This window comes from Wyeomyia smithii, chromosome 2 (genome assembly GCF_029784165.1).
Source record: "Wyeomyia smithii strain HCP4-BCI-WySm-NY-G18 chromosome 2, ASM2978416v1, whole genome shotgun sequence".
NCBI lineage: Eukaryota > Metazoa > Arthropoda > Insecta > Diptera > Culicidae > Wyeomyia > Wyeomyia smithii.
The window spans coordinates 238,969,929-238,984,732 of NC_073695.1; the positions used below are offsets into that span (position 1 = coordinate 238,969,929).

A 14,804-nucleotide genomic window follows, 5' to 3' on the forward strand; every position below is an offset into this window, starting at 1 on the left:
GCTTTCTCAACAATAACTGCACCACTGTTTCCTTGTATTAACCATAATTTGGAACTGATTTTTATTTTATTCGGTTATCAATAGTGCGAAGAAGAGTAACTTCGTTTAAACATTTCTCACTATTCGATTTCATTCATCCGGTAAAAATAAATTATTCAAAAAGGAGCTAAACCACACGCATAAATAATACCGTTTATAATAGAAAAAAGGTATATCAAACGACTGCTCAAAATGTACCCCTTTGCGGAAGGACCTTCTACCGTGGTCGGTCTCACATAGCATCAAAATGGAATCGATGCGCCTCTAGCGATCGCTGTATTCTGTCCTCTCGTTTTTCCTTAGCGTACAGTATCAGTATTAGAAGCAATATCACCAGACAGATGCCACCGAGGGCTACAACACTCATCAGAATAAGCTTGCTGGGGGTGACGAAGAGCTGGGCCTTCCACTTGTCCGGCTCGAAGATCGGTTTAGGTACGACAATCATCTGTGAGTTGGGAATCAGCTGAGTCCAGGTGCGCGAATTATTAAACAGGCCCACTGTCAGCGAGTCCACAAAGTTCGGAGTGCGTCCGAGGCCGAACGTGGTGTAGGGAAGGTGTAAGGAAAAGTACGCCGACTGTGGCAGCTGGGCCGAAGCTCCGTGCTGTGGGTCTCCGTCCTGCGTCGTTGTGTTGTATTCAATGCGAGGGCCGGGAAGATTTGTTCCTAAAACAATACTTTGATTAGTGTTTTGGCACATCGAAAATGATACCGATTATTTACCGTAAGTTCTTTTCTTCCTGCCAAGCGGTGTCAGTTTCTTTGGTCCGGTACGATTGGACAGACCGGTTAGTACTATTACCTTAACAAAATTAGCATCGTAGTCCAGTGAGTTTCGGAACGCTACCAACCGAGTTGAATTTGAGGTTTTCTCCACAAGAATCACATCCAGAATGCCATCGTTGTAGAAATCGTAGAAAGAACCCATTATCGTGCCGTTGGCAAACGGTGCCAAAGCTTTCCAGCGCACCACAAAGGTTCGCTTCATGTGACCACAGGCCACTTTCTCGCAAAGAACATTCTCCAGCAAAAACGTTTGCATCTGATTCGATTTCGCAAGTGTAGCCAAAAGATCCGGATAACCGTCCAGATTGAAGTCTCCTCCTCGAAGTGTTATGGCTTGGGTAGTCCAATTGGACTGATCTGGGACCACAAAGCCCCACAAATCGTTGTGATCATCTTTGAAATCAATGTGTAAATCATGGAAGTGATTTCCATGAAAAACCAGTATACTAGAATTGTGACAATGTGCGTCGAAGCATACTGGAACTATCTGCAGCAAATTTCCGTCCAATTCCACATCCAGAAAAATTGATTGGCCAATATGTGCGCCTAGGTTTCCTTCAGGTGCTTTGATTCTGTGACTAAACACAAATCCACCGTTTGGTGTTGTGCCATTCCACACCTCGTAATCGCCGTTGGTCGTAAGAAACAGATCTGCTGTGAAGTCTTTATTCAGATCAATAATCGCGTGCGAGTGGGGAATTTTCAGCTCCTCATGAATGCGCGGTTCCATTTGGATTACATCTGGAGGTTTTCGTTGGCCATCTTTTGGTTGCTTGAAGATCCAAAACATCCTTCTACCCTCCTTATCAACGCCAAATAGATCAATGATAAAATCCCTGTCGTAGTCAAGAGCAAGAGGCTGCCCACGCATCACAATCAACGGTTCTTCGTCTTCCTGGGTGCAATTCATGTATTCCGAGCCACCCCAGTTGATGTAAACAGCCTGATGTTCTTCATCATGTTTAACCGTAAACATTACGTCCATGTAGGCATCACCGTCAAAATCGCCCGGAATCACACTGGTTATCTGGAACCGTTTGTATTCACACTTGGGCCCTTCCTGCAGCAACGGTTTATCATCACTTCCGAACAGGATCTGCACCGTTCGGAAGTTGTTCCGCAGAACGAACACATCGAACAGTTCATCGGAATTGAAATCGCCGTACGCGGCTGGGATTGTGTCGGTCATCGAACCGAACACCAGATCCGTAATATCGATTATGTCGCCCCCGTTCGCAGGTACACTGATGAAGGCGAGCAGCAGCAACGCGAACAGTGGAAAACGGCTCCTTCGTAGGAACTGGAACTTCATCTCTACACAGTGTACTATTTTCAGTTTCACGTGCTTCGATTATACAAACATTTTAAACTCTGCAGTTATACAAATAGCTTAATATTTAAAAATCATCTTGTAAGATTTGTTATGATTCACTATTTTTCGAGTCAACATTCTTTCTACGCTGTATCGCTGAAAACGTCAGATGTCAGTTTCCACCGTTACTTTTCTACTCTTTCTGCTTTTGCGACAAAGATGCCAAACACACTGATAAATTTGTTTCACTAGCTTTCTGTTTATTGCACACAAAGAAAATATTACCAAGCGAACACGTAAAAACAACGTAAATTTACGTAAACCTGAATGTTTTCACTGGTTTAGGTGAAAAACACGCATAAAAATTGGAGAAAACAACGCAACAGCTTAATAAAATGCGTGTACCTAATTTTGAGAAAAAAATGTATGAAGTTTTTTATATTGATATTGATGATTAAAGGTATTCAATTTTACCTAAATGATGACTTCCGTGCAGGTACTCAAAAGTAGGTAAATCATTTTTACCTAAAAGTACCTTCCCGCACAGAAAGCTGATTAGCGTCAAAAATACGCATATTTGGCTAGTTTTATTTTTCTGTGTGGGTTTTCGGGGTTTTCATGCAGATACGTTTTTACCTGCAAACTTTCAACAGATGTATGTAAACATCTAAACATATAAAAATGCAGCTCTGTCTGTCTGTCAGTCTGTCTGTCTGATTCATATAGGCTTGGAAACTACCGAACCGATCGGCGTGAAATTTTGTATATAAGGGTTTTAGGGGCCGGGAAAGGTGACTAAGATAGTTCGAGACCCCTCCCTCTTCTGCAAGGGAGGGGTCCCATACAAATGAAACACAAATTTCTGCAGATCTCGAAAACTAACCAAGCAAATGGAACCAAATTTGGCATGTGGATCTTTTTGAGAGTAGCAAATATGTCCATGTTGATTCGACACCCTTCCCTCTCCTGGAAGGGAGGGGTCTCATGAAAATGAAGCACAAATTTCTGCACATCTCGGAAACTAACCAAGCAAATGGAACCAAATTTGGCATGTGGATGTTTTTGAAAGTAGCAAATATGTCCATGTTGATTTGATACCCTTCCCTCTCCTGGAAGGGAGGAGTCCCATACAAATGAAACACAAATTTCTGCACATCTCGAGAACTAACCAAGTAAATAGGACCAAATTCGGTAGGTGGATGTTTTTAGGGGTAACAAATATATCCATAATGGTTTGACACCCCTCCCTCTTCACAAGGGAGGGGTCCCATACAAATGAAACACGAATTTCGCACAGCTCGAGAACCAATCAACCAAATATAACCAAATTTGGCAGGTGAATGTTTTCAGGTGAAACAAACATGTCCATAATGTTTCGACACCCTTCCTTCTTCTGGCATGTCTCTAAATACCATTTCGAAATCCAAGATGGCGACTTCCCGTTTCTGAAAAACAGCGGCAGATTACCAAATACCACCCAACATGGGTATTTCCGGAATTGTTATGATGCACTGAAGCCACAAATCGACCTCAGACAACATTTCGAATTGTAAAATGGCGACTTCCGGTGTCTGGAAAACAGCCGGAAATGACCAAATACCACCCAATATAAGTGTTTCTTCAACCAGATTGACGCTCAGAGGCCAAAAATTGTCTCCTAATGCCATTTTGAAATCCAAGATGGCGACTTCCGGTTTCTGAGAAACAGCGGCAAATCACCAAATACCACCCAATATTGGTATTTCCACGATTATTATTAATCAATGAAGCCACCAATCGACCTCAGACAACATTTTGAATTGTAAGATGGCAACTTTCGGTGTCCGGGAAACAGCCCAAAGTGACCAAATACCACTCAATATGAGCATTTCTTTAACAAGATTGACGCACGGAGACCAGAAATTGTTCCCAAATGCCATTTTGAAATCCAAGATGGCGACTTCCGGTTTCCGAAAAACAGCGGCAAATGACCAAATACCACCCAATATGAGTATTTCCGGGATTGTTATGATGCACTGAAGCCACAAAACGACCTCAGACAACATTTTGAATTGTAAGATTGCGATTTCCGGTGTATTCTAAACAGCCGGAAATGGCCAAATACCACCCAATATAAGTGTTTCTTTAACCAGATTGACGCTCAGAAACCAGAAATTGTCTACAAATGCCATTTTAAAATCCAAGATGGCGACTTCCGGTGTCCGGAAAACTGCTGAAAATGACCAAATAACACCCAATATGGGTGTTTCTTCAACCAGATTGATGCTCAGAGCATGAGCATGAGCATGATTGACCGCCCGCGGTTGCTACTCCGTTATTGCCAGATCAGCAGTAATTACACAGAGAACCAATAGATGATGCTTGGGACTAACATGCATCCTCAATGTGTAAAAACTGGTGACCTTAATCTGTTTATTAGGCAATATCGGCGCCGGCCGCATCCGAATGCAGGTCAAAGAAGGAGTTTGTATAGGAAAATGTTGACGTGATACTCGCTTTATGGAAGCCGAGAACACCTCTGCACTTCCACGAGAAACCACTGGGATGTTGGAGAAAGGGCAAAGTATACAGCAGGGTTCGTTTTGGTAAACGATGCGCTGATTTCGAGCGTCGGGTTCTTTAGAACAAGTGTCGCGCCACGATTTTCATAATGCAATTCGAACTTATTCAGTTTGACAATGTAACACCGCAACAATAAATCGTACGCAAGGATACTGGATCTTTGACCGAATTGAGACAACTTCAAATGATTGGATATCTCCTCGTAGGGTGATCCTCTTTATACCGAAAGCTATTGCGCGTTGATGATCTATTTGAAGATAATACGGCCTCATTAAAGGTATAAACGCGGAGTCTCTAGGGGTTCGGTCAACCGGATATTTTCTATCTAACAGATCGACTAACGACGTCTCTCGTATTCACTTCGTCTGCTTTAAAAAGAAAACGATCCCGCGAAAATCACACCTGAAAAACGGAATATAAAAATGTTGCACGCTTATTACGGAAACGAACTATGAGTATCTTTCTTGCCAAACACCACGATCCTCTGCGTACGACGCGCGCAAAGTAGCCTTTGCCACTCGTAGCAACCAGCTAATTGTCAATCCCGAGTATACGTCGGCTGACGTGATTCTTTGGACGGTATACATCGCGTTTTCGTTAGTCACGATATTTATCTACCGAACGAAATTTTCGGCTAAATGGTCACCGTGAGACATAAACAGGTATCTGGGTAGGCCGCGAAATCACTTCATTTCGAAAACGTTCATATGAGCAAAACTCTCCCGAGCCGAAAACGCGGTTTACACCGAAGCATTGCACACGACCGATAAATCAACCAGATTGATGCTCAGAGGCCAAAAATTGTCTCCTAATGCCATTTTGAAATCCAAGATGGCGACTTCCGGTTTCTGAGAAACAGCGGCAAATTACCAAATACCACCCAATATGGGTATTATCCGGAATTGATATGATGCAATGAAGCCACAAATCGACCTCAGACAACATTTCGAATTGTAAGCACCCAATATGAGTATCTCTGGAACTAGAATGAAGCTGAAAATTGACCTCAGACACTATTATGAATTGTAAGATGGCAATTTCCGGTTTCTAAAAAACGGCCGGAAAAGGCCGATTTCCATACAATATGAGTATCTTCGGAACCAGAATGATACACAGGTGCTAGAATCGACCACAGACACCATTTTGAATTGGAAGATGGTGACATCCGGTTTCTGGAAAACAACCGAAAATGACCAAATAACACCCAACATGGGTGTTTCTTATACAGAATGACGTTCAGGGGCCAGTAATTGTCTCCAAATACCATTTTAAAATCCAATATGGCGACTTACGGTTCCTGAAAAATAGCCCAAAGTGACCAAATACCACCCAATATGAGTATCACCGGATCTAGAATGATGCAAGGAGCTAAAAATTTACCTCAGACACCAGTTTGAATTGAAAAATGGCAACTTCTGGGAAACAGCCGAAAATAACCGAATACTACTACATATGGATATGTCCGTAATCGAAATGATGTAAAGAAGCCAAGCATTGACCCTGGACACCATTTTGAATTAGAAGATGACCACTTTCAGTTTCTGGAATACAACGAAAATAACTAAAATGCACCCAATATATATCCGGAATAGAGGTCATGTACAAAAGCCAAAAGTCAAGGATGTTGTCATTCCGATAAAAACCAATCATTTCAAACGATATAAGCCAATCGCAAGGAATCAATGAATTTGAAATGTTTGAAATGTTTAAAATTATTAAATTAAACACTAAAATAGGCGGGACGAAGTTTGCCGGGTCAGCTATTATTCGATAAACATTTTCGAAGAAATAAAAAAGTGTAGGATCCGTGTCAACACCATAATAATTTGCTGATAAAACATAAATGTAAACATGATCTGAATCGCATCTTAATATTTTTGTGGGATGAATTTATCTACTAACTGTCATTCAAGCGATTTAAAGCATTTTTTATTTTTCAAAAATCGAAGGACGAAGATATAATTTCTTTAAAGTTAACGTTTTTCTCGGAAAAGTTCCTACTTTTAGCTAATATATAAAAATCAGAAATTATTATATAGCAAAAACAACTCTCAGCTGAATTCTAAAGTTAACACGGTTTGCTGATTTATATGTATCAGCAGAATGAGTATAATTTTCTGAGCAAAACGTGATTTTTGAAAAATGTTTGTCGTTGTCCTTCGATTTTGAAATGAAGAATGAAAACTGTTTGGAATGTTTTTTTTTCCTTTTTTAGATTTCAAAAGCGTTCTCAACCTTTTTTATTTAGTTCGGAACAACTTGCTTGCTTTTACCGTTTTTCAGAGGAGTTTTTCATGTAATTTTGAACTACTTTTTAAGCAGGTATTAGACGAAGCAAATATTTGCAATTTTTGGTACGGATTTTATTTTGTGCAAATAAAATTCGTACCAAAAATAGCAAATGTTTGCTTCGTCTAATACCTGCTTCATGTTCTGTTTCTTCCATATCATTTTTCAGTTCTTTTTGATTAATTTGTAATCATATTTTATTCTAATCTTTTCTGTGCTTCTTAAAACATTGGAAATAATGTTGGCGTTTTCTAGTCTTTCGAGATTTTCTTCAACCATTTCGAGCTAAATTTGTATTTTTTTTTGTTCTTTGAAACAACCCAATCGCTTCAATGACAATTCGCCCATTTACCAATTGTCATTCAAGTGGTTTGGGGGGATTTTTGTTTTTCATTCAAAAATCGAAGGACAACACGGTGTCTCTGGTAGAAGAAACTTATCCGAAAAAAATTAGTATCGCTCTTATACTCATTCGAAAGCTCAAGGTGTCCCCTTTAATATGCTACTAAAATTGAAATGTTCTATCGGCGGGTCCAGAACAATTTTTTTACAGACATTTTTTTTTGTTACTGAAAAGCTGGTGGAATGGGAACTATGTATACTTATCAAGGCATTTAGGTGCTGGGGGCCCGATCAGATAGTGTTGAAACCTTTAAGTTTTGTTTTTTCATATAATGAAACACTTAGATTTTTTGAAAAGTGTAAAGTGGGGTGAAAAAGATTCGGAAATTTTGAGTCCAAAAACTGCTGAAAAAACAAAAAAAGCTATAACTTTTTGTACGCTTAATCCATTTTTCTGAAAATTGATATGGTAATTCTATCCTGTAAAAATATACAATGTCGGTTATTGAAAGTTGCTGTCGAGATTACATAATTAGATATTCAAGATAAACATTTCAAAAGGTCCTATCTGCTTTTATCGTTTTTCCGGAGCGTCTTTTTATTTTGGTAATGGTTCAGCTTTAGTAACTTTCCCAAGCGTGGTTTTCGTTCAGAAGGCTAGAGTGATCCCTTCACTATCAACTCGTGCAAATAACGTGGCATAAAAGGTGTTTAATAAGTTGTGTCGATTGAATGAAAGTGATCTATCAAAAAATCGATCAAAGCAGATAGGTCCTTTTGAAATGTTTCTCTAGATTTACATTTTTCTTTAAAAACATGGTGATTTTTGTAGTTTTTTTGTCATCAGAACTAGGTCTTACAATTAAACAATACGTTTTATAAATCAACTCAAGAGCTTTTATTGGACGTATTCAAAAATTGCACCGTTTAAAAAAAACGATTTTTTCATAACAAGGTTTAGGCCATCATTCGAACCTGTTACACAAGGAGCGCAACTCCATTTTGTACCCAGATTTAATTTGCTGGCTATACTGCCTATATTCGCATACCAGTCCCACCTGCGTTCTTGTCGTTTTTATAGAGAAGTTATGGTTAATCTCTATCTCATTATATTATGTCGAAAATATGGGAATAAACCAATAAAGCAAGAAAAATAGCCTTACGCGCTGTTTTCTAAACATGATGAAAATTAAGGTGGGACTGATATGCGATTATAGGCAGTATAGCAGGCTATAGCTCTATAACATCCCAGTCTCAAATTGGTTTAGAAAATTGACCTCCAAAACAATCTCGGGTTCGGGTCGGGCTCGGGCTTCACAGCTTCGGGTTCGGGATCGGAAAAATAGTTTCGGTTCAGGTCGGGTTTGCGTTTCAACCGAAAAACGAAATTCGGGTACGGGTCGGGTACGGGTTTGTAGAAAGCCAAACCTGACCATCTCTAGCGGCCAGTACTTCAAACATTACCATTAAGAATGTGCATACCGAATTGCAGAAAAATCGATGCATTCTGCTCAAAGTTACAGTAACATTATGATTTAGCAGCACCTGGACATTAGAGTTTAAAATGCCATTTCACCAGGCCCGGATTTAAATGGAGGAGGGGGGGGGGGGGGCAAATGCCCCGAGCCTTTCGACACAAGGGCCCCCCTGGTTCTAGACCAGACGTGAATACAGGTTGGAGACCTTTTTTTTTGTTTTGCTCGTCACCTTCCAGCGAAGCGTTAAATCATTTCAACCAATTTTTTTGAGAAAAGAGGCCCCACGAAAATTTCTGTCCCGGGCCCCCAACACCTGAATCCCACTCTGCATTTCACCCTACTAACTCCTTTCCCAAAAAACGTATATGTACAAATTATTTCATGGATGAACAAACCCTGGAAATTTTAGCTCGATTGAGGGACATCGATACAAAACGGAGTTGCGCGCTCCTGACACAATGGGTTACTAAAACAGCGCATTTTTAATAACATCAAATGAATGCTCTTGAGTTGCTCTATAAAACGTATAGCTTAGATACAGGGTCCAGTTTTGTTGACAAGCAAAAAAGAGCTGTTATAATCACCATTTTTCGAAGGAAAATGCAAATATCCCATAATGAAACCACGACAGCAACTCTTAACAACCAGCATTTCATATTTTATTTAATAGGATAGAATGTCGATTCTTGAAGAAATCAATCATCAATCAATTATAGATGAAGAAAAAAATCATCAATCAAAATCAATGTAACCAAAGTCACAACATTTTACTTGTTTTCAGCGGATTTTCGACTCCAAATTTTTAAGGGGTCTTTTTTACCCCACTTAACCCTTTTCAAAAAATCTGATATTATGTAAAGCTTTGTTTTGTTATATAAATAAAAACAACCTTGAATATTCCAGTACGATCAGACAACCCTGATAACTTTTTGTATTTCTGAAACATATTATTTATTTCCATTTCACTAGTTTTTCAATTACAAATATATGTTAGAAAACAGATTGTTCTAGACCCCCCGATAGAACATTTCAATTTTGGTAGGATATTAAAGGGGACAGCTCAAGCTTCCGAATGACGAGTATTAGAGCGATACTAATTTTTTTTTGATAAGTTTTTCAAACAGAGACACCATGACAATGATATAAAATTTTCAAAAATCACATTTTGCTAAGCAAATTTAGTTGTTTAGCTATTCACAAATTTCTACTTTTTATACATCAGTCAAAAGTGTGTAATTTTCTGAGCAAAATGTGATTTTTTTTTTAAATTTTATATCGTCCTTCGATTTTTAAATAAAGAATAAAAACCGTTCTAAATCGCTACAATGACAGCTGTTACATGGGCGAACTGCGACTTATGTTTGGCTACAACAGACGCCGTGTTTCGCTGCTATATGCTTTTCAGGTTTTTAGACTGAATTTTGTTTAAGTAATTTTCTGACCGTTCTGATATCTAAAATTGTGAGATATGCACTAGCTTAGCGTGAGGGGGTGACATCCGTGAGAAAAATTTCCATATTTGTCACCTTCAAAAGCGTGACATCCGTGAGATTAATTATCAATTAGGTGGAAGTCGAGCTGAATCCCTCGAAAATTGTTTAAATTTTTCGAAAATGGGTAGATTTAGAACAATTGAAAACGAACGTGCTAACTCTCACAATTGATGATGATGGTGATGGTCCCGCCTCTTACCCCTACAAAGGTTTGAGGTAGACGATATATCTATTAGATAATTAGTAATTATCTAATTTTTTGATAACAAGATGATTTCACAGCAACCTGGTGGGGGTGACACCCAGGGGAAAGGGTTGACGCCCAAATTTTCCGCTTTGGGTGTCACCCGGTCATGCAACGTCACTGTAGATATATGTAATTTATTTTCATGCTTTTTCAAGTAAAAACCATTTTTTGGTTTGTTTTCTTTTGCGTGTGATAATATGTACAGTCGTCGTTCGATAACTGAAACATGTTTACATTGCAGTTATCGAATGCCGTTCGATAACTGCAACACTTGACACATGCCAAAATTTAGGGGGAGGGGGGGTCCGTCACTACCATTGTTGTTTTCAATGATGTTGAAATATATTTTTTATATGGAATAGTGGCAAAAATAGCAGAAAACTAAAATAGGCAAGCTTTTCGATTAATCAATTTGATATTCATATTTCCGCATCATAATTTATTGCGTTTTAGTAACTACTTTATAAAACCAATATGTAGGCGAAAATAAAGTTCATCACTACAATAAGCTATTTTACGAGACGTTTCTGAACTCAATTCATGAATGAAATTTTGAAAGAAAGCTCGGAACCGCAGACATAACGCAAGTAAAAGCAACATCAATGTCAGCAGGATCCGTGACACCTGTCGGTTCGTAAACTGGTCTATTTAATGCATGGTCACAAAACATTGTTTGTGATCTACTATGCACTGAGTAGTGAAAGCTAGCCAAACAATGCACAAGGGATATTATTGTAAGAGAGAACTCTTATAATAATTACGGAAAGTGAACCACATAACATGGTGATTTTGCTTCATTGATTAATAGGAGAGATCTATTATCTCCAATCTAGAATAAAGAGACAACAAGTGAACGGAATCGAAAAAAAAAAATCGAAAGAAAATGAAATGTTTACAAAGATACAACAATTTTCATTTTTGAAAGCATTTAGAATCCCCCCGCGAGATCTGTCACTTCAATGTCAAATATGACTTTGACATCAGATTTGACGGATTGCGGTCCGATAACTGCAAAGTTGTTGCAGTTATCGTTCTTGCAGTTAAAAAGCGTTGCAGTTAAAAGTCTTGCAGTTATCAAATGGCCTCTATATATATCTACGAATTTCTTTATTCTACTGGGGCAGTGCAAATCTACCAAAGAATGAAGAAATGATATCACGATTTACGACGCAAGCATAAACGAAAATGGGTAGATTCGTGCTGACCCAGTGGAATATAAAAAGAGATTGTTAGATTAGCACTGACCCAGTGGAATCAAGAAATTCGCTATAAATACCAGCTCACCTCGTTTTGACCTGGAAGCGCACTAACTGTTGTCAAAACCCTTCTTTATTCGTTCGATTTTGACCCAGTTTTGACCTGCCGTGCTGCCCGAAGCGCACTGTAAAATTTGTCAGCTTCAACCCACCACCGCACGTGCTAAGTTCGTTAACAATTATCTGGCATCTCTTTCTTACTTGCGTCTTCAATGGCGATGACGGCAGTTTTGCCCGCACACAGTGGAATAAAGAAATTCACTATTAGTCTTCAACTGCATACCGCGCTTAATCTAAAAGTTAGTAGAAAGAGCTCTTTTTACTGTCTAACAGAGTGCAGTAAAAGAAGCGTGCATTGCGTTTTGCTTGACTTTTGCTTTACCGTTGTCCGCTCGAATTTTTTGTTTTGCTTTTGCATTTGATTTCGTTCGACGCGCGTAGTTTCGGTCTGTTTACAGTTTGCTGTCTAATTTTGTACACAAATCGTGGAAAACCGTTGCTAATCGGATAATTTTTAAAATTGATACAATATATTAGGGGCTATTCTAGCTGGAACTAAGTCATATTTGTTCATAAAGAAACATGAACTTATCTAGCTGAGTAAATAATTCTGAGCCAGAATGGATATTGACGCGCTACACTGTGACCTCCGTAAACGGCTAGACGTGTTGGGGTTTAATCACCCACTTCCACTCGGAGCGATCGGGATTGTGTCCGCCATCCTCGATGACTTGATTAAGACTTCAGAAAAGCTGAAAGCAGCCCGGCAACAAATTGATCAACTGCAACAGGTAAGGATCACAGTAGGTCACTGTAACATTTTCCAGCATTTTTCAACAATTTTTTTACGTAATTAAAAAAAAAAACAGGAAAAGGTAGCCTGGGAACTTGGTGTGGAGCCATACAAGTGTGACAACTCGCGACTGTTGGCGGAGTGTAACGGGTTGCATTTGGAGTTGGTGAAACAGCGTGATAAATTTGTGTTGGCCAACACTGAACTAAAGTGTCGAGTGCGGAATTTACAGACCGATAAAAAACATCTTGATGAACGATGTATGCAGGCCGAGGCAAAAATTCGTGAGCTTCAAAGTTCCGACTGCAAGTCTAAAAAGGATGGTGTAATTATGCGTGAGTCTACTGTAAGTGTAGTTGACTCTAAGGAAATAACTATTGCTTTTGGTTGTTTATTCAGAGCGTAAACCGTTCATTTCCACTGTTAGATCTGGATATTATCAGCCGCCCGAGTGCTGTGAAGCTCAACAGCGCGAGAGCAGGTGTCAATGTCCGTGCAATAAACCACGAAAGCAGGAGATTCTACACGAGATTGAACGGTTACAGGCGGAAACGAAGAACCAAGAGGAAGTTATTGAGGCCTATAAGAAACAGGTATGTGAACTTTTTTTGTACTATAAGCACTGAATGGTTCAAACGTAACTGGGAAAGAATAACTGATTAGTTTATCGTGAGAAGTAACAATCGGCATTAAAATATCACCTTCGCTGATAAGAAATTGAAGCTTTAGTACTTAGTATATTTAGTCCGTGATATGGCAGTATCGTAAAATGCCGTATCATCAATCATCTCTTTTAGCATAATCATTACATGAAGCAATTAGTTGGTTACTTCAGCTATTTTTGAACTTCACCTGCGATTAGGTCCAATTACAAAAACAATTTCTGATACTTTACGTCGGGTACTTTTGCTCTCGTCCAGTTGTCGATTTCCTCTGCCAATTCCGGTGTTAAATCTGACTTCCAACCGTCCACTTGGCCTTTGCGGATGAATCTGCAAACAAATGAAAAGCATAGGATTACAATCGTTCACTCACTAACGTCTCGGAAACTACTGTCTGTTCGCATGGTCACGTTCATGCGCGCGGCCAGTGCCAGTTAAAATCATATCAACCATTTCATTTGCATTGAGCGATGGATTGTTTCGCATTGACTCGAACGACAAGTGATTGCATAATTCTGCTAACTGTTCGTCAGTGTAGCTTTTGTTGAAGAAAACACAAACACGCTTGATGACCGCAGGGAGGTCCTGCAAATAGGGTTGATTAGTATACATCCAAACTGCCGTATCATCTTACCGTCTTCATTTCTTCGTAGTTGATTAGCAGTAAATTATCGAGGTGGGAAATTTTGTGATAGTCTATAACGTGATCGTGATAAGGCGAGTATAATTGCAAGTCACGCATGAACGATCGGGTGAATTCCTCCAAAGTTCCCTTGTAGTTGGCTATTGTCGCCATGTGGTGGTAGAACGATACGGCTACGGATTTCGCCTTCCGGTAGACGTACACAAGCTTCGGTTTTACCGACCAAATTTGGTGAGGCAGCAGACCCACCGGAAGATGCGTTTTAATAAACCGAGGAGATGGCATATCTTGGGCTATTTTAAAATAATCAAAACCACCGGGAAGGTCTGCGATGCCGTTGAGTCTGTTTGAAATAAATGTTTTAGTGAAATGAATTCCTAGTTTCGACCAGCTTCCTACTCGACAAACGGAAACCGCATAAACAAACTTTCCTTCCTGGCGGTTTCAAAATCCAAATTATTGCAGATCAACCAAACCATCTCTTGGCTCCATGTTGTGCCCGTTTTTGGATACGAAGCCAGCCAAACGTCGTCGCTACGTACTTCCATCGCACTGAACTCATCGTCGAATTTCTCGAATCTAAGTGTAACGATTTTGTTCTTTTTAAAACATACTCTGACCTCTCCAGAAGACAGGATTATACCTTTTGGTAAGACAGCAGGGTTTTGGTTTCCAACCGGGCTCACGGATCGGAATACGCCAATGCTCTTTCGGTTCGACCAGAACATAACCGTGCTCGTTTCGTTTCTTCCAGCTTGTACGATACACGGGATCTGTTATTTCAATATAGTTGACACTCATCGTGGCGACTTGGTATAGCTCTGATCTATTACTGCTACCGGGGAGCGATTCAATGTTTTTGCTTAGAGCGAATTGGCGTATCATTTAGATAAGACATT

At 39.5% G+C, this 14,804-nt stretch overlaps 3 protein-coding genes across 4 annotated transcripts in view; 1 reads left to right on the plus strand and 2 right to left on the minus strand.

Annotated features, from left to right (window-relative positions):
• Window positions 1–27: 27 nt before the first annotated feature.
• LOC129721741 (T-cell immunomodulatory protein) lies at window positions 28–2,317 on the minus strand. The gene is made up of 2 exons (XM_055674654.1): window positions 766–2,317; window positions 28–708 (listed from the first exon to the last, which is right to left on the minus strand). Exons 1-2 carry the CDS (start codon window positions 2,138–2,140, stop codon window positions 272–274), a joined length of 1,812 nt encoding a protein of 603 aa, XP_055530629.1. The 5' UTR covers window positions 2,141–2,317; the 3' UTR covers window positions 28–271.
• Window positions 2,318–12,200: 9,883 nt separating this feature from the next.
• The window catches only part of LOC129721742 (centrosomal protein of 135 kDa), a 96,739-nt gene continuing 94,135 nt past the window's right edge, over window positions 12,201–14,804 (plus strand). For both annotated transcript variants that reach the window (XM_055674656.1, XM_055674657.1), the window contains exons 1-3: window positions 12,201–12,598; window positions 12,677–12,935; window positions 13,000–13,193. In XM_055674656.1, the coding sequence (XP_055530631.1) occupies window positions 12,428–12,598; window positions 12,677–12,935; window positions 13,000–13,193 (624 nt within the window). In that variant the 5' untranslated portion in view covers window positions 12,201–12,427. The remainder of the gene's footprint in view (window positions 12,599–12,676; window positions 12,936–12,999; window positions 13,194–14,804) is intronic.
• On the minus strand, window positions 13,311–14,790 carry LOC129721744 (sulfotransferase 1 family member D1-like). Its single transcript, XM_055674661.1, has 5 exons — window positions 14,549–14,790; window positions 14,305–14,484; window positions 13,897–14,248; window positions 13,654–13,847; window positions 13,311–13,592 (listed from the first exon to the last, which is right to left on the minus strand). The coding sequence occupies exons 1-5, from the start codon at window positions 14,788–14,790 to the stop codon at window positions 13,469–13,471; spliced, it is 1,092 nt and encodes a 363-aa protein (XP_055530636.1). The 3' UTR covers window positions 13,311–13,468.